The sequence below is a fragment of the Apostichopus japonicus genome, chromosome 19 (genome assembly GCF_037975245.1).
Source record: "Apostichopus japonicus isolate 1M-3 chromosome 19, ASM3797524v1, whole genome shotgun sequence".
Taxonomy (NCBI): domain Eukaryota; kingdom Metazoa; phylum Echinodermata; class Holothuroidea; order Aspidochirotida; family Stichopodidae; genus Apostichopus; species Apostichopus japonicus.
The window spans coordinates 17,072,959-17,096,850 of record NC_092579.1 but is presented as its reverse complement, the minus strand read 5'-3'; the positions used below and the strand labels follow the sequence as shown (position 1 = coordinate 17,096,850).

The window sequence follows — 23,892 nt, the reverse complement described above, 5'->3', positions numbered from 1 at the left end:
CTATCGAAACAATATGGAATTGGAAAACATTTTCAAATACAAACCTTTGGATCAAAGTTAACACTGATCAGCTTTGTTTCTTGATTTCTCATAATTAGGGCTTGATTGAGATTGACCTGACAGGTTTCATCCACTACTTCAATCCAATCCTTGAAGACAGACTCCTCATACCTGTAGAATGAGTACACAAAGGGGGTTGATATCAATTAGTTGTTGCTAATTTCATCAGCTTTTTGTGTATCATGATCACAGAATAGTGGCAAACATCAGTAAAAGTTATTTTACCATTACAAATGTTCACTGTTTCATAGTTCTTTAACATCTTTTGTTTTCTTAGATGTTGCATATTTACATTCAGAGGCATTCATTTGTCATGAAAGACCATGTACTAAGATCGGCTTGTAGTATTTGGATCACAGAGAGCAATATGCAATAAATAACTGATGACTTACTTTGAAAGGAGGGCCATCATTTCTTCATACTTGGCAAATACTTTTGTTGCATCTTCAGTCTGCATAATCCTGTATCAAGGACATTAAAAGAATTATTTCAAATATTTAGTAACTTTTATGTTAGAGATGATTCTTTAGATTAGAGTAATCACTTAAACTCTGTGTTTCACAATATAAGTTTAAATTGAACTTAAATAACTGTTGGATATGCTTCATATCTTAAAATATGCACACCTCACTAACACCTTCACTTGAGGACAATTCTTTCTCTCTCAAAGAAAGTAGAGCTTTATTTCCAATTGGAAGCTAGCAATCTCATCCGACAGTATTATAACCATACCAGCTAGCTAGGGCTAGTCTAGATAACTCTACTAAGTAGAGTGTTGCAGTTGTGGGTAAGGCAGTGAAATTTGGTTATTTTTGTTTTTCCAAAAAGTTCTTCTACTGTTACATTCAGTTAGGTTGAACAAACTACTCATTCATTTTGCAATGCTTCGACATTATTAGTAGTGTTGCTAAAAAAAAAAAATGGTAATTAGCAATCCTATTAAAGGCTTTTTCCACTGAACCAAACATTCTATTATATATATATATATATATATATATATATATATATATATATATATATATATATATATATATATATATATATCTATGCAACAGGATAAAACAAAAAATGGACAATGGCACTGAAGTTATATTAACTTCACACCATGATGAGGGTGCAAACCCAATTTAAGTCCTCCATGTTGCTAAATGTTTAAATGAAACTGAAATAAACGAACAACTTGTGGTCTCTCCAGGAATTCAAAAACAATGTGCCACAAGACAGTAAAACAAAACGAGAAAATAGTAGTAAAACTAAAGCTGTCTACATTTCAGAAAGCATAAAATATAACAAGAACAAGATGGAAAAAAAACCAGCCAAAATAAGAAAATTTGGTGCCAAAGGAAAACGAAAATGAATGTGCATAAACCAATTACTCTCGATCAGGAGGAGACTAAATAATACTCCAGTAACATGAGTCACTGTAAAAAAAAAATGACATTGTGCAGTGACTGAAGAAAATATTAGTAATAAATATTTCCACATGTTGTGTATTCGCTCTCTGTGTTGTTATAACTTGGACAGGGAAGTATTGATACCCAAAAGAACAGCATGAGTGCTCAGTGTAAGAAGGTTGTTGACAGAGCTATTCAACTTGTAACAGACTCAGCAGAGATATTCATGTGTATATTTGCACTGAAGACATTTAAATGTAGCATGTATATAGAAGCTATCAATACTGTAGGGTTTGGACGTCTGACAATCCAATACTTAACAGTGGTAACTCAATTGAGTAACTCAGGCAAAAGGAACAAAACAAATCAGTAAAATACTGAAACACTTCATTTCAAAAGTTGTTAGTTAGTAAAACTTGAAAGTTTTTGTGCAAACACCTCAAGACCATGCGGTCATGCAGTTTATTAATATATACCTTTTCACGCCCGTCCTAAGGAGAAAATGACATCGAATAAACCAAAGAAATATTAAAAGGAAATAGGAAATAATTTAAAGGAAATTTGGCATGCATATCAGTTATCATAATTTGGAGAAGGGATGATAGCCAAAATCAGTTCATAATGTTTGCTGTATTATCATTATCCACAGTCATGCAAACAATCAAAGAAAGAATGAAATTGATATCATTAGGAAATTAAGCATATGTTAAATTATTTATTTTAAGAAATGCAGCAGATGGAATTGTGTATTACAAAAGGATTTTATCGATTCCATTTCAACAACACACCACATACAACCACATTGAACCAAAGAAGAAGCAATTTACTTGAATAAAAAACAATTTACTTGAATAAAAAACAATTGAAGGTGTTTGTCTGTTTCCTAGTTCTCTAGAAATCATCACCATTGATCATGACATGCCATTACATCTTCCATTGATTTGTGTTTGTAATGGTTTGCTAGTCATTAGTTTGAAGCTTGAATAGGAGACCCAGTGATAAAAACATTTTAGAGGGCCTGAAAATTTTCCACAGTGTGAATTCCTAGTGGTCCGATTGATAATTTCCACTGTCAGATTTCATTATATAGTACTACAAATGTAAATGTATTTACAAACAAAGATTTCAACCAAGCATGTTCAAGGCCTTACTCTGATAAAAAATTATATATTTACTTAACGTACAAGTTTGTATGATTTAGTAACTTACGGATGCTCCACATGCTTGAAACTGCTCATGGGCTTAGTCAACCTATTCCTGAGTTGATGCGACCACTTCAACGCACCGGCCACTTCGGGCATATTTTTGTTTAGAGGTGGTTTACTCTCGGTGACCTCGATGGCTTTCATCTGGAAGTCTAAGATCTCCTTGGCATTGTCAAGGTCTTGGTTATAAATGGTGAGAAGCTTGGGGTACTTTGGTTCAAAGTCTTCCATGATGACAGGTCGATCCAGCATAGGGCTGTAGCAGTCAAGTAGCTGGTGGATGGGAGGAAGGGAATGTTGTCTTACTGCTTTTGTAGTGAGTAATGGCAAAGTGAAGTATCTAGGCATGATTTATAACAAGCTTCTATGTGATTCAATATATGACATGATTGCTGCAAAATTGTTTCAAATGATGTAATTCAATTTTCTGGGGTAAAGGAGCTACCACACACCTGTGAACTTCAAAGGTCTTTGTCCAAGCTTAGACTAATAGACACAAGTTTACCTGAAGTGAGTATGATGCAACACATTTTTTTCATCTTGTTGACAGTAAAAGAGTTAAGTTGCATTTGAAATGAACCTCTAACTGTGAGCTTTGTTTCAATAGCATACTTTAATATTTAAAACAAAAATGCCACTTTGCATTTCTAAAGTGGCCAAAATCCTATTAGTGATCTGCATTTGAAGGCCTACGTTCCCTTTCACACTGTCAAACGTTCGAGTTGTATGGTTAAGTGGAATATCTCAACTCATGTAAGTTTTGCTGTCGGTGTAAGAGTCCATGTCAGACTTTTAGATACGCTTTATCCTTTAAATTGAACGGGGAAGACTATCTGAAACGCAACCTAGTTTGGTAATCTTCTGGAATTATTTTATAATTACCTTAAAGACAGATTCTAGACCAGCGCAGTCTTCGAAGCCCTGACACAGAATGGCTCCTAGCCTCCTGTCGAGATCATAAACTTTCTTCTCAAAATTGTCATAATCCTCGATGAACTCCTGAAAAGAGAATTCAGTCATGAATAACCAGAGGATAATCTTGGTCGTGCCAATTTCTGTGCATCTGTAACTGCAAACCTCATGCAGGAGTTATGGATTGAAAAACAGTTAAATAATATCATCACAAAATGGATATTATTATTGCTCTATACTAGGTCATCGGCTATGCTGAAAAGATAAGAAAAGGTCACACATAAGCCCTTCTTTAGCAGCAAAAGTAAACCCAATTACCCTCCACTGAGATTTGTTACCTGTGCATTTTATGTACAGACACTTTCTAGTATATTGTTACTATAAGTACACAATGAATGCCACTATTTTACCACACTACATAACAATTCTTCAGATGTAAAGAATTATGGATGATTTATGTTAATAACTTTCTTTATAATTTTAAATCATTGAACAGAACTGACATTCAATGAAACATTTTTTTTCTCATTTTAACATGAATGTGTAAATGATACATCTACCATTCCAGACTGTGTTTAATAATTAGTGGCATGTTTTCTTCACACAGAAGAAACTGGATTTATGTTCTGAACTTACTTTGCACATAGGATCTAAGGCATCATACTGGCTCTCTGTGAAGACTTTTATACATTCCAAGAATTCTTCGTGTATTCTTTCAACTTGCTGTCCAAGCATTTTGCCTTTCATGCCTCCCATTTCGGTCTTCTCCAGCTTCAGGAACTCGACATAGGTATCAAACAGTTTCTAAATATATCAAAGATAAACAGGCCATTGCCAATGAAATAAATGTTACTCACATTTAAAATGGTATGCAAGCGAGACACAAGTGTAAACATTAAAGCAGTACAAAGTAAACTTGCCTATTCCATAGATGTAATATGCAAAACTGAAATATCTGATCGACATCAGGCTTGGAAATCAGCCATCTTCATACTTGTATGGTGTCTAGGTCACTTGGTAATTTTTTCTTAAGTATTAAGGTTAGCATATTTGGAATGAGCACTGATAATTCCATTATGTAAATAGTTTAGACTGAATACCATTTAGAAATTCCATGAGCACTGTGGCAATGCATATCTCTGCTCTGTAAATCTACATATAATCAACAGTTTTCTTGTTTTGGTATGGACTGTTGGGCAGACATCATTTTGCTTTCTTTAGTGTAACAACATCTCATTTTTATTTCTTGAGAAAACACTTTGAATGAAATATAAGAAACGGACACGTGGTTGAAATTTTATCAAATGAGTATCTTGTCATTCTCTCGGGGTGAACTGTCTCTCTGTCTGATATCAATTTAACATACAACCTCAAATATTATGTTTAATTGCTAAATGACAGTGAGAAACATCAAACATACATCATCCTATTTCCACAAATACACCACCATATGGGCATTCTTAGTAAAAAATTGAGAATTCAAGGCAATTGGACATTAAAAGGCTTGAAGAAATGACTCATTATATGGACTGCAACCTAAAGCTTAGTACCTCAAGAGTTTCCAAACGTTCAGTGAATGTGTCCAATCTTGCAAAGACCAGTGGCTGGGCAAACTCCCAGAGGATAGGTTCCCTGCCATCCTTGAAGTATTCTGGTAATTTAGTACGGTATTCCTCGTACTGTTCCTTGAAAAATCTCAGAACCTTCACGGCAGAGTGTAGTTTGGTGACAGCTTCCTCGGGCTCTAGTTTGAAGAGCTCTCCCGGGTCAAGGAATGTTACTCCCTATTATTGCAGTGTGAAAGAAAGGAAGGCATGAATGTTTGTGCAACTGGACTTGGAACAAAGAAAATATTGTGATATAAATTACAAAATTTTACATTTAAAGGTTAACAGCAATGTCCTAGCATATGCTTGAAAGTCAAGTAAAATGGTCAGTCTTTCAAACTTCATATTTTGGCAAAATATTTTGTGGACTGAGAGCCTCCTGTAATGTACTTATGGACACTATCAGCAATTTTATTTCATTACATGTCAAACCACCAGCTTTTGGAGATGTTCGTAAATTGACCTTTACCAAAAATTACCACCTTCCTTACATTAGAGCACCACGAAGTAAGCATACATGTGAAAATTTCAGCTGCAAATTTGCTTCAAATTTGTCCGATTCATGACTGTTTGAATTTTGAAATTTGCCTGCCAAGTGCATACACAAGTGAATGACGATTTCCTGTGTTATACTTTTAAGTTATGCAACTCCAACGTTGCTATTTAATTCTGCGATTCAATATGATGCACGATTTTTGTTGCCAAATTAACACCAACATAGCCATGCAAGAGCTTTTCATTGTTTTCTTACTTGTAATGGTAAGAAATTATATTTAATTTTACTGGTTTCTTCAAAGCATCTCACCTAATCTGTGACATATTATGATGAAGTATTTAATATTTCCCCTAAAAATTAAAAAGTTGGCATGAATGAACATTTACTAGAGCATACCTGAGCAATCAGAGCATTGCAAATCTCTTGAAGAAGAACAATTATCCTTGGTGGTGTGTTGTAGTACTCTGAATGACTCCAGATCAGGCAGATAGTGTGCATCATAGCTGGAATGTTATCCATCAGATCTGGGAATTCAACTTCATCGATGTCATCGATGGACCGTTGGAGGGGTTTCAGATGGGTGTAGATATCCTGAGCCTCAGTCAAAGCTATTTGGTTAAAGTAGCACAAAAAAATGTATGGACATTAGTTGATAACCTAGAACATACTGTAGAGCGATGACAAAAACTGTCTGAAAGATGTACATCTGTAACTTTTGTAAAAGTAGAATGTTTAGATTGACTATTCCCACAACTTTTGTAACATATATAAGATTTTTTCTTAACCTCTTATTGTATTTTACTTTCTTGTGTTGCTATTTTTGGATTATTTTTATTAGTTTATTAATTGTTTTCACTGTATTTATTTCATTTTTATCGTTTTTGTTTATTGTGAAGCGCTTTGATACTTTTTGTGATTTAGCGCTATATAAATGACGTATTTATTTATGATTATTATTAAGATTCCCATCCATCAATGTATGAAGACTAACCGGCTTCGACGTCACGCTCGATGTTTTTGAAAGATGGAAGGTAACTGCTCTCTGTTCTCTCAAGCAGCAGTTTCATCTTACGTACTTTGGGATCCCTCAACTGTGAAACAATGAACAAAGAGATAGTTAAAAAGATGAACGTATTGCAGCGGTTGATTTAAGTTTAAGTGATTTTACACCTGATTTCAAAGCTGCAAACATGAGTGATGATCCAACGAACCACCACTCTCTGTGCTTTTCAAGCGCCCCGTAACCACAATTATGTGGTGTTGTGGTTAAACTGTAAAAAAAGATTTAACTGTGCTATTGAGTAGGATTTGCAAAATCATATAGCACGGTGCATTCAGTTTAATGAATGAAATAATTCTACAAGTTTGAAAGTAAGGAATGTACAATGACTACAATCAATCAGATGGATGGTAGATTAAATACATTTGATCTTGCTCACTTTTGCAACTTTTCTAAAGATTTCTACATTTAATCAAGATCATTTTTGGCAAATTTGCAAATATGCTGAGACAAGAAGATTTTTCACTGTACCTGTTGGAAAATACAATCCAAGTTTTCACACTTGGCCTTCCAAAACTGAATCTCTACATTTGGCCCTGGATTCAAACCTTCAAGGAGTGGCTGAGCAGAATCTCGTTTAAGGACGTCTTTGATCTGATGAGTCCAGTCGATGATCACAGACTCAATGGCATGTACTAAACTTCGATCATAGGAATCGTTCCTGCGGGCAAAAGTAAATATGCTAGCATTGTAAGAAGAGAAAATTAATAGCAAAATGCAACTCAAAAGGAATAATTGATCATGAATTCATAGGGAATAAATTAATGATTAAACTTGATTTTGAAAGATTTATTGAGTTTGCATGAATCATGAAAATATTAAGATCTTACACTGCATAAAGGGGAAAAACTTGCTCTTTTAGCAATGTTGTGGCAACTTAACCCAACTAACTACAACAAATCATACTATTCCTTGTTCACAATTTGATGTTTTTGTAATCATTCAAAAGGAACAAACAGAAGACATTGTGCAATAAGAATTGGGTTACAGCTAGTTTGATGGTGACAGGAAATTAAATCAGGAAGTTCAATAAAGGAATTAGTATAATAAACACTGGAACAAATTTTGGCCACTTTTGAAACATTTTTCATAAGTTTAGAATGGAACCATGACTGTAGTTCTAACAACTGTATTACTTATGCAATTCGTTCAAACTAATCTCTACACATTGAAACCAGGTTATGCATTTTCAAAAAATGTTAGAGACTTTTACCTTGGTTCCTTTTCTTCTTCAATCTGTTTTTACAAGTGATCATACTTTCTGTTACACAATAATTTGCAACACACTCAGCTCTCTAAAATGTCTAATATCGTAAAATACTGACTCTAAACAATATGATAACAAACATCATTCACATGTCTCAATCAAAGTTGGGAAACGATCAATTGTGATCAACCTTCAACAGCTCAGAAAGGAAAAACAGCTACATTACATTTACAGAAAATACATGTACAAAATGTAAAAATGTGATGTAGTATAGACATACTTCTCCTCCACTTCAGTTGCATCTTGAACTTTTTCTGAACCAACAGGTAAGGGAAGAAGCGTCTTTCCTTTCACTTGTCCAGCTACGACGTAGACGCTGCTCTTTAAATTGTGAACGTGTCTCAAGACATCTTGAGAGACAACGACTGGCCATTGTTCATGGTTCCTGGGATTAGCTAAAAGGGGTACAAGAATCTGGGGATAGAATGGGGAAAAAATGGGAACACTTCAAGAAATAGTGACATTCAACACAGATTAAGATCAATTTAATGAAGAAAAATGTGATTTAACCTTGAAAGTATGGACTAGTTGAGGTAACAGCACTTACAAAAAAAAAACCTGTGGTAATTTTCCTCCACCTGTGATCACCTGTGATTATCGGTGAAAAACAAATGAAAACGCACCTAAATATGCGTGGTGCAGTATATTCCGATGCAGTCTTCAAGGCCAGATTTAAAATTTATAAAGAAATTTGGTATCACAAGAAACTTACAGAATAAGATATTTCACTGAAATATGTATAAAGACCAACAAAAAAAAAGACCCCAAAAAGTCAAATATGGACAAAGACCAATGTTCAGCTCTTTAAATACTATTGTCTCTGAGGTCCTATTCTCCTACTTAGTCATTCTAATCTTATCAAAAATATGAATTAGAATATGAAGGTAAGACATTTTTTAAGAAAGGAAACATATAAATTAGGGATGAAAAGAATGACCTACGAACAGAAACAAACACAATGGGCCATTCCAACTATAACTTACCTCATCAACTAATGCTGACAACTGATCAAGTGGTGCATATGAAAGATCACCATATACTATATTCTTCTTGAAGTTGTCTTTTGACACTGACTCTTTGCCTCGTTTCACAAAATAAATAGCTTTGTTCTGTTTCAGCGTTGTGGGAAATTCATATGATGGTGTGATCAGTCCAGCTGGAGTAACTGAAATCACTAGCTGTGGATTGTCAGCTTTCTCTAAAAACTCAAGGATCAGTATTTTGTTCTCATCTACTCCATAAAATTTTGCCCATTTATCTGGCTTCAATTTGTAAGTCTTTAGGATATAGTCTGATATAAAGTCTACTCTTGGATCTACTGCCTCCGTCATCTTGATTTCTGTCACCTGCAAAAGCATGAGAAAAAGTGCAAAGATGTTTATTTGTAAATCTATAAATCTGAATAATGTACATCATTAGTGTTGCTGTATCGATACATGTTATAAATGTCACATAAGAACACGTACATATTTCACCCCTAACTCATAGGAATTTCAAAGTTATGCCAACAGATATTTTATTAACGTAAACACAAAATGTTATAAATGTTGCTAGTGGAAATTGTTTTCTAACCTACGTACTAACGTTACTCCTACCCACGAAAATGTGCTCTTTGCGCTATAGGAAAGTGCTTTACTGCCATGGCGGAAAGGCACTTTTTCTATGGCGGAAAGAGCCCATTTTTTAATGGCGGAAAGCACCAATTGCAGAAATGACACTGCCCCCCTTTTTCGTCAATTTTAGAATACCAATTCCAGTATGATGAAAATAACATGGGAAAGTATCAAAGAAAGTCGAGAGTGATGGTTAGACTGAGTGAATGCCAGGGAAGTTAAGCTGCTTATAATTTACTGGAGGCATGGGAATGTGTGATTATTATATACATGAAGAAGCACAAGGCAGTCGTCGTAAAAAGCAAAAGGAGGCCAACATAATCATGGAAAGAATGTATTTAAATGTGATCTGCATAATGATGGTTTTAGAAAAGTATTAAAAGGCGCTATGTTCTTGATATTTGCTGAAAATGGCTGTATAAGTATTTTGCACCAACTTTCATCCGAATAACATCTACAATCATGGGCGATGTTTCCATGAGCTGTATCGCTACTATCCCTCCGCGTCAGGAGGCAATTCAATGTGATGTACAGGTGTATGCATGATTTTGAAGTGGCAACATCCTAGGGCCTACATTACTAATTCTATCCTTCTCCAGCCAAATTCTTTCATTCTCCATGCATGCATCCTCCTAAATCATTTCAATGTGCATTATCAGTTTGGTAATACATTCTGCTACTAAAAAAAAGCTAACAAATGAGGTGTGTATGCGGACAGCACCTTTTTTTGTCAGTGGAACGTACTGTGTGCGGAGAATAACGGTACCCAGCTGCACTGATATTGATAATGAAGTGATAGACTATCATAATTGCTGTGTTCGTACGTCAAACTATTACCACTTTTACAATCGCAATTAAAATTGTCTCTTTTTGCCAGGCTCACCCAATGTTGCTACAAAAGGCATTAAACACAATACATAACAGATCTTTATCTTCACAGATCTGCAGCCTAATAAACTAAAGTAATATACATTACGCAGGCTAAAGGCCTATTCTATTTAGCCGTCCGTTAAAACAACGGCGCCAGGTTTCTTAACGAAATTCCCCGTTACTTCGAGCAAAATACCTTAGGCTAACCTATGAGCTAAAAATTAATCCATAGCGACAATAATGGTACTGTCAGTCGAAGAAAATCTTAAAAGCACCTCTGAAATCCTTCAGATCGCCCAAGTTTGAGGTCCGCTTTCGTTATGTGTGTTGAAAAGATGGCGTTTGGTCGATCGATTTCAATATCTAGCGTGTAGTCACCATGGTTACTAGTACTAACTTGCCGCGTATACGTACGTGTGTTGAATTTCTGTGTTCAATGCGTACGGACGACTGCATATCCAGACGCACCAATCGCCCACAGATACAACTACCTCTCTACGATACTACCTGCTGCCTATATGCTGTATGGCATTAGAAAAGTATCAAAAGAATTTACTTTTCTTTCTAAAGGTTCTTGGGAAATGATGGTAATTGGGAATAAAATGCATCAGGGAAAACCTATTCTGTACCACTCTCTCACGTGAATTGTGTGCTTTAAACTAGCTACGAGAGAATAAGGACTATCTGAAAACGTTTCCCTTTCCAATTAGGTCCCCAGTCCAACACTAAGGCCCCGGGACCCCACTATATCAGTGACCCTGAGATACATGATTTCCTACTGGCGTAACCATACCTTTTCATCTGGGGTTCTAAGGGGGAAAAGTGCTTTAATGGGGGGGGGGGAGGGGCAAGCAACCACTTCGGTCATTTTAGGTAATTTTGCAATATGCCCCATTCCCAAGCACTTGAAACCAAGGGCGTAGGAACCGGGGGGGGGGCTGGGGGGCGCCAGCCCCCCCAGTGAAAAATGTGGAGGGGCGGAAGTATCATTCCGCCCCCCCCCCCGCTTCGCAAGTCAGAAAACCCCTTTTTCATTTCCAAATGAGAAAAAAAATCTCATTTGGAGCACCAAATTGCATCTAAGGCCTGGTGAAAATACAAAATTAAGTTTACTTGTTGAAGTGTGCTATATTGCACCAAATTGCATCTGAGGCTACCTGGAAATGCAAAAATTTCCAAAGGGGAGGGGGACACCCCCTCCCCTTAGACCCCTCCCCCAGGCCGGCCATCAGTCTTCAGCCCCCCCACTCAAAAGTACCTTCCTACGCCACTGCTTGAAACCATGGTAACGGTACTGCTATGAATATTTCGTTACCCAAATTGAACAGGTTATTTGTGAGTTCCATCCGCTAAATTAACGTTGACCGGGAATATCCAAATAATATATGAACTTGATATTGTAGAGAAAGTCCAGCACGTAGCCAGGATTTCATCTTAGGGAGTGGGCGGATTCAATTTATTGACCTGTCAACGAGAACACATTTCGCTAACGATCTGTGTGGGGTCCAACTAGGGGCCCGTCATAGTTAGGGCCCCTGGTGGGCTATATTTTACGATATAGTGGACAAATAAATACTTCAGAGCTTTCAAATTTGATCCAATCTGTCGAGATTTTAGTCATGTAAAATTATATTCAAATATTCAAAATACTGCATATGATGATCCTTATATTCATTCGTTGGGTAGAAATTATTCGAATAGGCAATAGCTCACTCCAAATAGAAGCTAATTCTAGGGTGGCGTAGTCAAATCCATGGCACTGGCAGGCGGAGTCAGTAATACAATAAAAACAATAAGGGTATATGATACCAATTTGATTGGGAAATGTCATATGCGTAATTCGTAATGGTAATGCGTCATGCATAAACGCGTAATGCATAACGCATCATGTGTAATGTAGAATGGATAATGCGGAATTTCTCTCCACAGTCAAACCTTTTTCTGAGCAAGATCAACTAAACGAGGCCAAATTTGGGAATTTTGCCGTGAGTTGGACCAAACTGTCTACTTGTTCTGCTGATTATCTTCAAGATAATGGTCATTATTACTTTCCGTAGAATATGATGAGTGTCTTTTGTTATGCTAAGCATGCAGCATAAAATAGACAATAACATAGATTCAGAATCGATCGACGTGATATGTAACAGATCGTACGCTATTCAACGACCGATCCCTAGCTTATGCAACAACCAGCAGCAAATTGTGATTTATTTTGATGGTAATTTGTGCACCTTCTCTCCGACATTACTAAGCCCGAACCTGAAGTAAGACTAAATAGTCAACCAGAAGGTCCCGGGTATTGGTACAAGGTTAGTCTGTATAAATTTAGAAAATCACGAACTGCGCTATCAAAATAGGCCTGTCTATTTCAGGCATGTGTGACATAGTATTTGTACACAAATCCTACCACACTGAACAACAGCTCTGTGCAGTATACGTAATTGGGTGCTCTCGTGACTTGTTAATCGAGAAATAATCGGAATTCCCAGGGTCATTGAGGAGATCAGTTTAACTTTACACTGTACAGTACTTCCATGGCTGAAACAAAATCCATTGCATATTCGTTGGATTGATATGATACAAGCAGACAGGGCACTGCGAACGGTAGGACTATAGGAGCCAAATTATAAACCATTACATAAATTAGTAGGATGGTGACTTCGAAGTTCGGCCACTTAAGACTTAAAACACCCCAAAACTATATCTTCTGGTATAAATCATTTGAAAATATACTTCATATGGTGGGAGAATTTTGTTATAGTACGATACACGGCCAAACTTTTTTTCCTGCAAACTGTTTTCACGTTGTTTTCCAAGAAGATTCTTCGTGATTGTGGAACTGGTATTTCTTGCTAGAGTATTGCGAAGTTCGGACACGCAACCCACAGTGTGGCGCTGGTAAAAATTGGTGGCGCTGTTGCTCTTTCAGTAATTATAACAGACTTCATAGATCTTCGTCATTTTATTGACAAATATGTAAGTAATTTCTTGCACACGGGTCATTTTGGAGAGAAAATAACTGTAGCTTCGTACTTTTTGGTGAAATTTGGCTCTTCCTGTAGGTTTTCATGGTGAAAATCGTGTATTTCTTAGGGTGCCCGAACTTCGCAGTATGGCGAATTTCGCAATACTGACTATACTAGTTTAGACATTTGAAGTTGAATAATAACATTCATGAATGTCATGCCCATGTTTGTTTGCTCAAGCTTCCACATCAGGTTATATGTGTGTTTTAATGTTGATGTTCTGTAACGTTTTTAATGTTTCCTAATCCTTAGGCCTACAGTATTTAATTTTCATGGATGAAGATTTGCTTAAATTATTCAATAGAAGTTACTGGTATGTCACCATGCAGTACTGTATATACAAAAGCCTGTGAAAGCTGTTGGCCAATGCAACACTATCACAATGACTGGCATGATGTGATCAATGCATACTGTACTATTTAGTAACAGGCAGCCCCCCCCCCCCACCTTAAGCATCTTTGTCATTACCCAGCACTATATTGTGACATTTTGTATGTCTGTATTTGTATGTGTTGTCCCATATTGGAATGTTGAAATATGTATGGTATTTAAATATTAAACGGTCATTTCAGGTCAGCATCAGTAAAGTATCAATGTATCTCTGTTACTTAATAAATTCAAACAAATAATATCATCTTGAAAGGTGACATGTCCATTTACCGTTCCAATTTTCTTGCACTTTGTCCTAATCAATATTGTAAAATATTTCCTATCTACCACTGTGTAAAAATAAGCACAAATAACATTGAGATTATGCCTAAATAGGCCCAGCCAGATGATTCAGTGATGTTGTGTTTTCAGCCTTTTCAACTTTTCCTTTTATACAGAAAAGATGGAGTTGTATGTAATTCTGATACTGTGCCTAACCGCACTATCAGTGAAATCCGAAAATATTAAGAAGACTCCAAAGCAAGGACCGTACTTACCTAACTGGGACTCTATTGACTCTCGCCCTCTACCAGGATGGTATGATCAGGCCAAGTTTGGTATCTTTATGCACTGGGGTGTTTACTCTGTCCCTGCTTTTGGTACAGAGTGGTTCTGGCACAAGTGGAAGGCTGATAAAAATCCACGGTTCGTAGAGTTTATGAAGGAAAACTATCCGCCTAATTTTCAGTATCCGGATTTTGGATCTCAGTTTACTGCTGAAATGTTTGATGCCAACTACTTTGCAGATGTTATACAAGCCTCTGGAGCACAGTGAGTCTTATTCATTCTCATTATATATTTGTCAGGGTAATTATATTAATATCCCTTCCCCTAACTGAAGAAAAAGAAGATGGTGCAATCGCATGCATTATAATTATTATTCCTGAAGTAGCTAGTATTAACAAATAGTGTCTAATCCAGTGTTTAATAATACTACATTATAAGATATTGTATGTACAGATCTGTAATGTGAAGGTTGTGGCCATAGTCCATAAACTCTTCATTACTCACAGTTTATTATACAGGTAAGTAAGAAAATCACATGTTTATAAGTTGAGTATCAAAATGTTGGCACGTCCAACCAGATAAGGGTTGTGTGTAAGATCTGCACATGTGTAAGCTTCTGACAGCAATAAAAGGTTAAATTAGTGTGCCACCAAAGTTGCTAGAAAGTCACTGCATTTACCTCTGAAGCTTTTTACCACTCTAGTGAACACTGTTGTCTAACTTTGTCACTATGGGAAATAAACTCCATTGGTCACAACGTCTAGAATGGCACTATCGTACGCTCTTAGAAAGCTTGGCTCACTTATCCATGTGTGCCCCGGTGGCCTTTACAAGCTCTGTAAATATCTTTTGTTGTGTATAACATGCACATTCTCATTTATAACTTAACAGGTTCTCATCTCAAGTGAATACAGTATGCATGGAATAATTTGATGCTTTTGAAGGCCTGAACATTCCCATACAAAATACTATGCTACCTGTGTACAAGCACTGCTATACATCTTTGCAGTTTACTATGCGATACCAGATAAATTATTCCCTGGTACTTACAGTAACCTCAAGGATTAATTGGTACACTAGCATCACATGCCTCATTGGTATGCATTAAGTTATGCAAAGAGATAAAATATCGTAAATATTGTAATTGTAGTAACTACTGTAATGCTATTTTCATTTTAGAACTTAACTTCTTTCTATGAATACATTGCTGTCTTTTAGGTATGTAGTGTTGACCAGCAAGCACCATGAAGGCTTCACAAACTATGCTAGCAACTTTTCATGGAACTGGAATTCAGTTGATATTGGGCCAAACAGGGATCTTGTAGGTGAGTTGCTCTTCATTGTTCTTGGAGTAATTAAAATTGGGACTAATTGGGAGTAATTAAAGTTCAAACCTGCAATTCTGATTTTGCTGTCCCTTTGTAGTGTGGATCAGAAAATTTGTCAGATACTCAGTTTGAACTTTTGTTTATCAATTTGTTAACATAGACACAGGCCTGTTTGTAATCACCAGCATCGGCCTGTTTAATTTTGAAGGTTACAACTGGAAATCTAAAGTTTTAATATATTCCAGCTCTTGCCTAGGTTTCACTGAATTTACTCAAATTTCATAATTTTGCTCCCAATAGATAACCTGGCAGGTGCTGTACTCCTTTTGCTTTGTTTTGTTGTTGTAAACAACCGTAATTTATTCTAATCCCATCATACCTTTTAGAGGTAACATTAATTTGCCAAGCTGGCCCAGTTCTTAACCAGTATTTAACTGCATGCTTTGAGACATACTCAGTTTCATTATTGTCTTTCTTAACAGGTGAGATGGCAGAAGCTATCCGAGCAAAGACCGATATTAAATTTGGACTTTATTACTCACTGTATGAATGGTTCCACCCATTGTTTTTGAAAGACGCTGCTAACAACTTCATGACCCAGGATTACATGGAGGTAGTTATATGTTTGGAAGTTTTTTTTTTTTTAAACATTCATGGTGTTTGTTCAAGTTAGGGAAAGGTGAATTTTGTATAGCACTTTAACTTCACAGCTAATTAACATTCACTCAACCAGAATGTAAAAAGCTTTGAAGTAATGAACTTTTCTTTCTTGAACTTTCAATGAGATTAAACTAAGTGACTTTACCTAAAAGGGATGTTCTAATGTCAGAGTGACAGACAATGTAACACATACTGGATATGGAAGCATAAATATTCTACGATATTCTGGATGAAAACCCCATCTTAATATTTTCTCAGTATGTCTTGGTGCTACTACTGATAAAGCTATGGTTTGGCAAGCATTTAGGGCTATACAAATTCTTTTATGTGTTTATTAAATTGCTCCTTCGCTATTGTATGGACTGCTTTGGTATATACAACAGAAGTCAGAGTGCTGAATATTGGGCTGTCTACTTTGCATAGGACAGACTTTAATTTTAATGGCTTCTTATAGCAAAGAAGAAAGATCAACTATAACGCATTGTCTGTTCTGCATCCATAAAGAACAGACCGAATAAATAGAGGGAGACACATTAATTGGCTCCTTTTTGTATCACATTTTGCAAATACAATGTCTAATCAATTGCTCCCTTGGTCGACTCTCTTCTGCCAGATGGTGATGAGGCCCCAGTTGCTGGAAATTGTCAACAAGTACAAGCCGTATGTCATTTGGGCCGATGGTTCAGGGCGTGGCCCGGACACCTACTGGAACGCCACTGATTTCTTGGCTTGGCTGTACAATGATAGGTTTGTTGCATTTTTTTGGTCATATAAACCCTTGTTTAAAGTACAGGATTGTTGAATTGTTGAGAAAGGAAAATCTCCAATTGATACATTGATAAGAAAATTTGACCAGTATATGATACCTGGGAAAATATGGCTGAAGTGTAGGGTTTAATACAGTGTTGTAGAGTTATACATGAGTTATAAACGTAAAGCCATGTATTGGACTTTCCTTCAGATTCACTCAAGTAGCTAGTTTGATGCATCTTCCTTCTCCATCGCTCTGCCTGAAATTTTGTATAAGTTTGTGTCATTTCATACTGGCATATCGTACAGAACGGTTTCATTATTCTTACATGATATTGTATTATATCCAATATATATACTCTTATTATCACTTCTTCAGATATGATATGCAAGCAGGTAAAAAAAAAAAACCTAGAAGGATAATTGAATTATTGAAAAATAAAATCTTCTTAGTAAACAATTGACCAGAATATTTAATCAGTAAATCAAATTGAATTACCATATTGTAGTGGAGAATTATTACTGGAATCTATGGCTTAATGCATTTTTGTTTAATTGAACAAAATTACATTGCTATATTATATTATGTTTTTTATCCTTCCTCTTGTACCTGTTTTATAAAGTATGCACATATACTTATACTTAGTTCTTATGACTAATATATAGATCTATGCATGGTGTGGTGGCATGCTAGCTAATCAGCCTATTTTTAATAGTTTTACTATGTAAAATCACTGTGACATCACTTGTACTTTTTGTTCTCGCTTGCTGCTGTAAGTCGCACAGCAGAGCATGTGCAATTGGGTGAAAAAACAGAACAAGAAAAAAAACAAAAGGGACATCAGTCTTTTTGTATTAGACAGGTGCTAGATATCTCTACTGAGATTTGATTTCTAAATTACACGCATGCACCCTAGTAATACCTACATAACTGTTTCCAAGATTGTCTGGAGCTCCAGCACTTTTGCACCAGAACATGGCTAAACAGCACAGGGAAAAGTTAGAATTGGGTTCAGTCTGACACTGTAAATAGCACTAAATTGTTTCACTATAGGTGCTATAAAGTAAGACAAACACTGAAAAAACCATGTGCACACTATAACCAAGTGAAGGTTTGATGAACCTCCTACTTTGACTGTATATCTATCCATAAGCTCACTGCAAAAAAAACCTTTCATTTCTTATCTTTTCTGAAAACAATAGAAAAAGGTAAAAAGGGCAAAAACATATCCTCACCTTTTGGATATGTCAAAATGGTAAATAAAAAAGTCTGAAATCCTACATTCATATGATAGCTCCACAAGCAAAGCTCGAATAAACTTACACTAAATAATAAGTACTAAATAAGCACTCCAGCATGGTTCAAGAACCTTATTGTGAACAATCCTTAAGAAGAAATATCTGGCAAGGGAAACACTTGCACTCCAAGATATCGACACTAAAATTCTGGCTAAATTGATACCTCTAACCATTTCTGCATTTATTGTTATGACTAGAACCAGAAATCACCAACAAGTCATCACATTAGGAATGATTAGGTGTTCATATCAGCAACTACATTTTGCTCTCCATCTTTTCACTCCATACATGCTTTCAATTGACCCACCACTCTTCCATAAAAATTAGCCCAGTCAAGGACTACGTAGTGACGAATGACAGATGGGGCTACGGGAATTTGTGCAAACATGGCGGATATTTCACCTGCCACGATCGCTATAATCCAGGTAAGAGTCACTGTCATGCATCGTGTTCGCACGCTTCAAAAGCATGAAAACAACTAAACATTTCTTACCTGTCTCCAACCCATATATCTATATAAGACACTCTAGCTTGCCTCTGCAAGAGTAAATTCTTCCTACCCATAGGCTTTCTTTTCAATAAACAGTCCTGTCAAAGACTATGTAGTGGTTAACGATCGCTGGGGCCAACACATGCACTGTCATCACGGAGGTTTCTACACATGTCATGACAGATACAATCCTGGTAAGTCAGTACTTTGAATCAGCCAGAGATAGTTTGCAGACAAAAATATGCTAGATACAAAAAAGAAAGGAAGAAAGAGATGGCAAGAGTTTTTGAACTTGAAAGCTACTGTAGGTTTACTTCAGTATGTGCAATAGGAAGTGGAGTCCATTAAGCTGCACAAAGAGCATATTCAGAGATGCAATCAGTGTAAATAAAACTGAAGGACAGAAAACTTCTTTGCTAGTGTTTGTCCCCTGCTCACCCTGCTGTCTATTTACTATTTTGGATGGTCGTCTTTTCAAGAGTCTCGTATCTCCTCCATCGGTCTACCATCACATGACAACAAATTCACTCCCATTTTTCTTTTCCTACTGTGCAATGTTTTCACTTTTTCACTGTTTAATTTTTTGACTCCAAATGTGACATTAAAGGTAAGAAACATGATAGAAAGACCAGGATTTATGACAAGACTCACCATCTGATACTTATGGAAATCATCTTAATTCTTAGGTCATTGGAAATTATGTAAGTTGTTTTAATATGATGCCAGCAAACAGAGGTTGGGTTTGTGAGTAAAGCCTTATTCTAACACTTATAGAGCTTACAGTGAAACTGTATATCTACACCCCCATATTATGACTACTTTGATGGAGTGTGATTTTACAGTAAAATGTTGCAGCCTAATGCAACTATCTTCTCTCCTTTTGTGGTTTTCAATTTCCCCCATTGATTGTAGTACCAGCTCAAAGAGAGCAAAGAACCATTCAGTTATTTAAAGGTTTATATGTTCGAATTTTCTGATTTCTTTAATTGTAAATTATGTTTTGAGGGCCTTGTGTAAAGATTAGCGTTTTGTAATCGCTAAATGAGTTTTACCCTCGAAAATTGAAATCAGTATATTGAATCATATGATTTGTAAATGAACATGAAAGATTTTCTCACCTTTTTTTTTGCATTCATTTCTGAGGCTCATGATCTGACTGTCTGTATGTTTAAATTATTCATGATTTTTTTTTACAGGAGTCTTACAGAATCACAAGTGGGAGAATGCTATGACCATTGATAAGTCTTCATGGGGTTTCAGACGTGACACCGTCATTAAGGATTTCTTGACTATGAAGGATATCACAAAGACCCTCGCAGAAACCATCAGGTGAATATAAAATATATGCTACTGGGTGTCATTCTTGATATCAATACAGACTGACGCAGAATATGAAAATAGTAGGATCCCATTGGTGCAAGTATAGACTGCATCGCTTGTTACATTTCTAAACGTTAAGATAGAAACTCAGATTTATTAATCTGCGCAGGGTAGCTCATGCAATCCTACCTTTTATCTGTCTATCCACTCATCAAGCAGCTGGGCATTGTGCTGGTCAATTTTACAAATAAATTTTCAGTGAACAGTTTGCAGCCAAACAGCAAATGTATCTGTTTGACTGATATGGTTTACTCGAGTCCTCCTAGTGATATGCACCCTGGTCTACCTAGCGTACAAAACTCGGTAACCTATTCATGGGACTGCACCCGCCCTCCTCGCCAGTAATTGTAGTTTTTCAAATTGGTTGAGGAGGGAAGAAGAGGAAGGTGTCCCTGTTGACATTCTTCTTGGTTACAGCTAACTACAAAAGGTTATTAATTTGTTTATAGTGAAAGGAGACAGGTCAGTATTATTGTTCACAAATACCCAAACCAAGCCAAATTTTGGAGTATTAACATGACATCACTGGTACGTTTGTGAATCTGCCACTGGTACGTTTGTGAATCTGCCACTGGTACGTTTGTGAATCTGCAACTGGTACGTTTGTTAATCTGCCAGTGAGTGGTTCATAGAGGCTGTGACTTTCATCATGTTGCTTTGTTTCGAGAGCAGAAGAGGCAGTAAGTCACTGGGGTTTTTTCTTTGCAATAATTTCAGACCATCTTAGTAAAAGCTCTTTATTCAAAATTTCTCTTCTTCAGTTGTGGTGGTAACCTCCTGATGAACTTTGGACCAACTCATGATGGTCGCATTATTCCCATCTTTGAGGAGAGGCTGCGACAAACCGGTGCCTGGCTCGGTGTCAATGGAGAGGCAGTGTATGCATCAAACCCATGGAGAGCTCAAAATGATACCCTTACCCCTGGAGTATGGTAAGATAAACTAAATGGTGGCAATCAATTAAATGCTTTGGAATGAAAGCAAGAAGCCAAAAAAGTTTGTTGTACTTGAACGTAAGTTGATTTGTTACCCTAGCACACATGTCACACACAAATGAAATTGTGAGCTGGTTGTATTTACTGTTGCAACACATGTTTTACAATGTACCTAATAAAAATTGCTTGCTACTTTTCAGAATGTGGTCTTATCATCCAATAAATTCATAAATGAAATCAATTTGAAAATATTCCACCTTTATGCATCTGTTGAAATATTTTTTCCTGCCTAAAATGGTACATTATGTTGGCAATCAGAGTTGATAGTTGATCACAGGAAATGATATCATCTCTGATGATGCTATATACAATGTAGGGGCTAGGCTTACGTACCTGTCATCAGAAAGTGTTCTAAGCCTAGCCAAAATGTGAACATGTATTTTGAAAAGTAACAAGCTTTCTTGAGTTAAAGTGTCTCATGTGACATAATTAAAAATGCATAACATGATCTTTTGAGCAGTGGCATAAATTTTTGAAAAGCATTTTGTCTATTAGCAAAGGACTATAATTTCCAGTCAAAGCAAGTGAAAAAAGTACTGCCTTTTTATGCCTATTTGATATCAAACGCTTCCACTTTCTCACAGTATGTGATGCTGCAGTAAAACAAAGAAAAAGTTTTGTCAAATGACAAATCTAATTCCAGTAAAAAATAGAATAATAGAATAACTTAACGCAGCATAAATTGAGTCAATAATCTGTATATCTGTTCCATAGTTATTTTTCTCTATGTGATTTTCTTGATATCTTCAATTAAGCTGATATGAATTTTTTTGGGGGGGGTGGAAGGGTTTGGAGGGGGGGCTGAGGAAAAGCAGGAAAAAATCTGTATTTGAGATCATCACAGACTTCTGTAATTGTATCATTATTTTGATGTCCCATCTCAGGTACACCATGAAGAACTCTTCAGTATACGCGTTTGTTCTGGATTGGCCTAAGGACAACACCCTGGACCTCGGCGCGCCAGCACCATCTGCAAGTACAGTGGTGACTATGTTGGGAGTAAAGACCCCTCTTCAGTGGAGCAAAGGTGCCAAACCAGGTGTGACAATGACTGTGCAGTTCCCTCCACTGGCAGGACCTCAACTCCCTTGTGACTATGCTTGGGTGCTGAAGATGAATGGCGTTAATTGATCCACGACAGGCTGATGTCAACAGAAATCTTTCATTCTTTAATTCTGTATTTCTTTTGTTTTTGAGTAAAGTTTTCCTTAGCATTTATTAATATTTTTGATATGGTTTTTCTATTTTTATAATACATTTTGTGCCTTAAGTAATACAAGTTAACTGAGTATCATGGTTGAAAGTAACATTTGTTCATTGTGGATGTTAATGTCGTAAAAAACACACCTTTTGTATATTCTTTTGTAGAACTTTATTAGAATGTACACATTGGAGGTACTCTTACTTGCAGTATTCTAAATTTCTAGCAGAAAAAAATGCCAAAGTTTTAATCCCACCTCCACCACCCCCACCACCCCACCCACCTCCTGCAACTCTAGAACCCAAAACAAATATGTTGATCGAATTGGTAAAATACAGTGCAATAGAAAAGAGTTGCCTCTCTTTTTCTGTTAAGAAGGGTCCAAAGTGATATATTTGCACCTGTCTGGTTCCCAGTCTTTCTAAACTGCCACAGAATTATCTCTTTTAATGAGAGGAGGGGAGCTATTTTCTGAGTTGACCTAAAATCAGCAAAAAAGAGACTAATTAGGAAGAACAAAATAGCAATCTTGTTACTTCATGACAGTCAATTAAATGTCAATTGTTTTATGGGGGGTTTTCTGCTTCCCAAATGTAGTATTCATGATCAATGTTTATTGTGCTCTTAGATGTATTACTGATTATCAGTTATTAATATGTCGTAAATTTTGATCCAAATGGTTTAAGAATTAGGTAAAGAATTTTTGATATAATCTGTGTTTGTCCCATATAACTATGACTGAGTGTTTGCAATTCATATTTAAGTACCCATATTTTTAATTAATTTAAGACAGAGCTACATGATTTTTCTGGGGAAAAAAAACGATTTTATCTTCAATATAAAATGGTCACAATGTATTACATTTGTGTGTTATATAACTCTATATTGGTTCATGAAGGTAGGAAATTTGTGAAAAATAAATGGTATCTTTGTTTATCTTTGTATTTTGTTGTACTTTAATATTGTAATCTTTTGCCTCTTTCTTTTTCAAGAATGGAAAGATTGATATTGCTATACTATCATGATGCCACCTTTTTGTTATCTTATCATATTTTTATTACTCAGTAACAAACCCCCATCACACCCCTCCACGATTCTCCCTACTCTTCCCAATGTCCTAACTCGTACTTTTCCCCTGCCCCTTCCCATTGAACAAAGTGTATGTCTCATAAAAACATTAAATCAAGTAGATGCTTCGGTGAAATATGTGAAGGATGACAGGATATGCATTTTTGGATCGATTTGCTGTTAGTATATATGACAAGTATAAACCTTGTAACTTAGAACATATTTGTAGTGTCTGGATGTGTGCCAATTAAACAGTTCAGCAAATGTGGTGGTGC

The 23,892-nt window shown here is 36.2% G+C and overlaps 2 protein-coding genes across 6 annotated transcripts in view; one reads left to right on the top strand and one right to left on the bottom strand.

Moving 5' to 3' along the window:
* The window catches only part of LOC139959541 (dynein beta chain, ciliary-like), a 56,676-nt gene extending 45,769 nt beyond the window's left edge, over positions 1-10,907 (bottom strand). Inside the window, exons 1-13 of one of the 2 annotated variants that reach the window (XM_071957246.1) lie at positions 10,760-10,907; positions 8,985-9,347; positions 8,222-8,415; positions 7,206-7,395; positions 6,666-6,765; positions 6,071-6,282; positions 5,122-5,355; positions 4,208-4,375; positions 3,542-3,658; positions 2,664-2,932; positions 1,931-1,945; positions 453-521; positions 45-171 (exon numbers count right to left, since the gene is read on the bottom strand). In XM_071957246.1, the coding sequence (XP_071813347.1) occupies positions 45-171; positions 453-521; positions 1,931-1,945; positions 2,664-2,932; positions 3,542-3,658; positions 4,208-4,375; positions 5,122-5,355; positions 6,071-6,282; positions 6,666-6,765; positions 7,206-7,395; positions 8,222-8,415; positions 8,985-9,332 (2,043 nt within the window). In that variant the 5' untranslated portion in view covers positions 9,333-9,347; positions 10,760-10,907. The remainder of the gene's footprint in view (positions 1-44; positions 172-452; positions 522-1,930; positions 1,946-2,663; positions 2,933-3,541; positions 3,659-4,207; positions 4,376-5,121; positions 5,356-6,070; positions 6,283-6,665; positions 6,766-7,205; positions 7,396-8,221; positions 8,416-8,984; positions 9,348-10,759) is intronic. The other variant, XM_071957247.1, reaches the window with a different exon arrangement.
* Positions 10,908-12,585: 1,678 nt separating this feature from the next.
* On the top strand, positions 12,586-23,493 carry LOC139960543 (alpha-L-fucosidase-like). Of its 4 annotated transcripts, none has more exons than XM_071958989.1 (9): positions 12,586-12,793; positions 14,338-14,710; positions 15,665-15,771; positions 16,257-16,387; positions 17,048-17,181; positions 19,070-19,167; positions 20,170-20,302; positions 21,115-21,285; positions 22,233-23,493. In XM_071958989.1, the coding sequence occupies exons 2-9, from the start codon at positions 14,343-14,345 to the stop codon at positions 22,477-22,479; spliced, it is 1,389 nt and encodes a 462-aa protein (XP_071815090.1). In that variant the 5' UTR covers positions 12,586-12,793; positions 14,338-14,342; the 3' UTR covers positions 22,480-23,493. The 4 variants fall into 4 exon arrangements, with proteins under 4 accessions (XP_071815090.1, XP_071815087.1, XP_071815089.1 ...); XM_071958986.1 differs by lacking the exon at positions 19,070-19,167 and adding an exon at positions 18,811-18,908 and having other exon boundaries at positions 12,587-12,793; XM_071958988.1 differs by lacking the exons at positions 12,586-12,793; positions 19,070-19,167 and adding exons at positions 12,932-13,088; positions 18,811-18,908.
* The last annotated feature ends 399 nt before the right edge of the window (positions 23,494-23,892 follow it).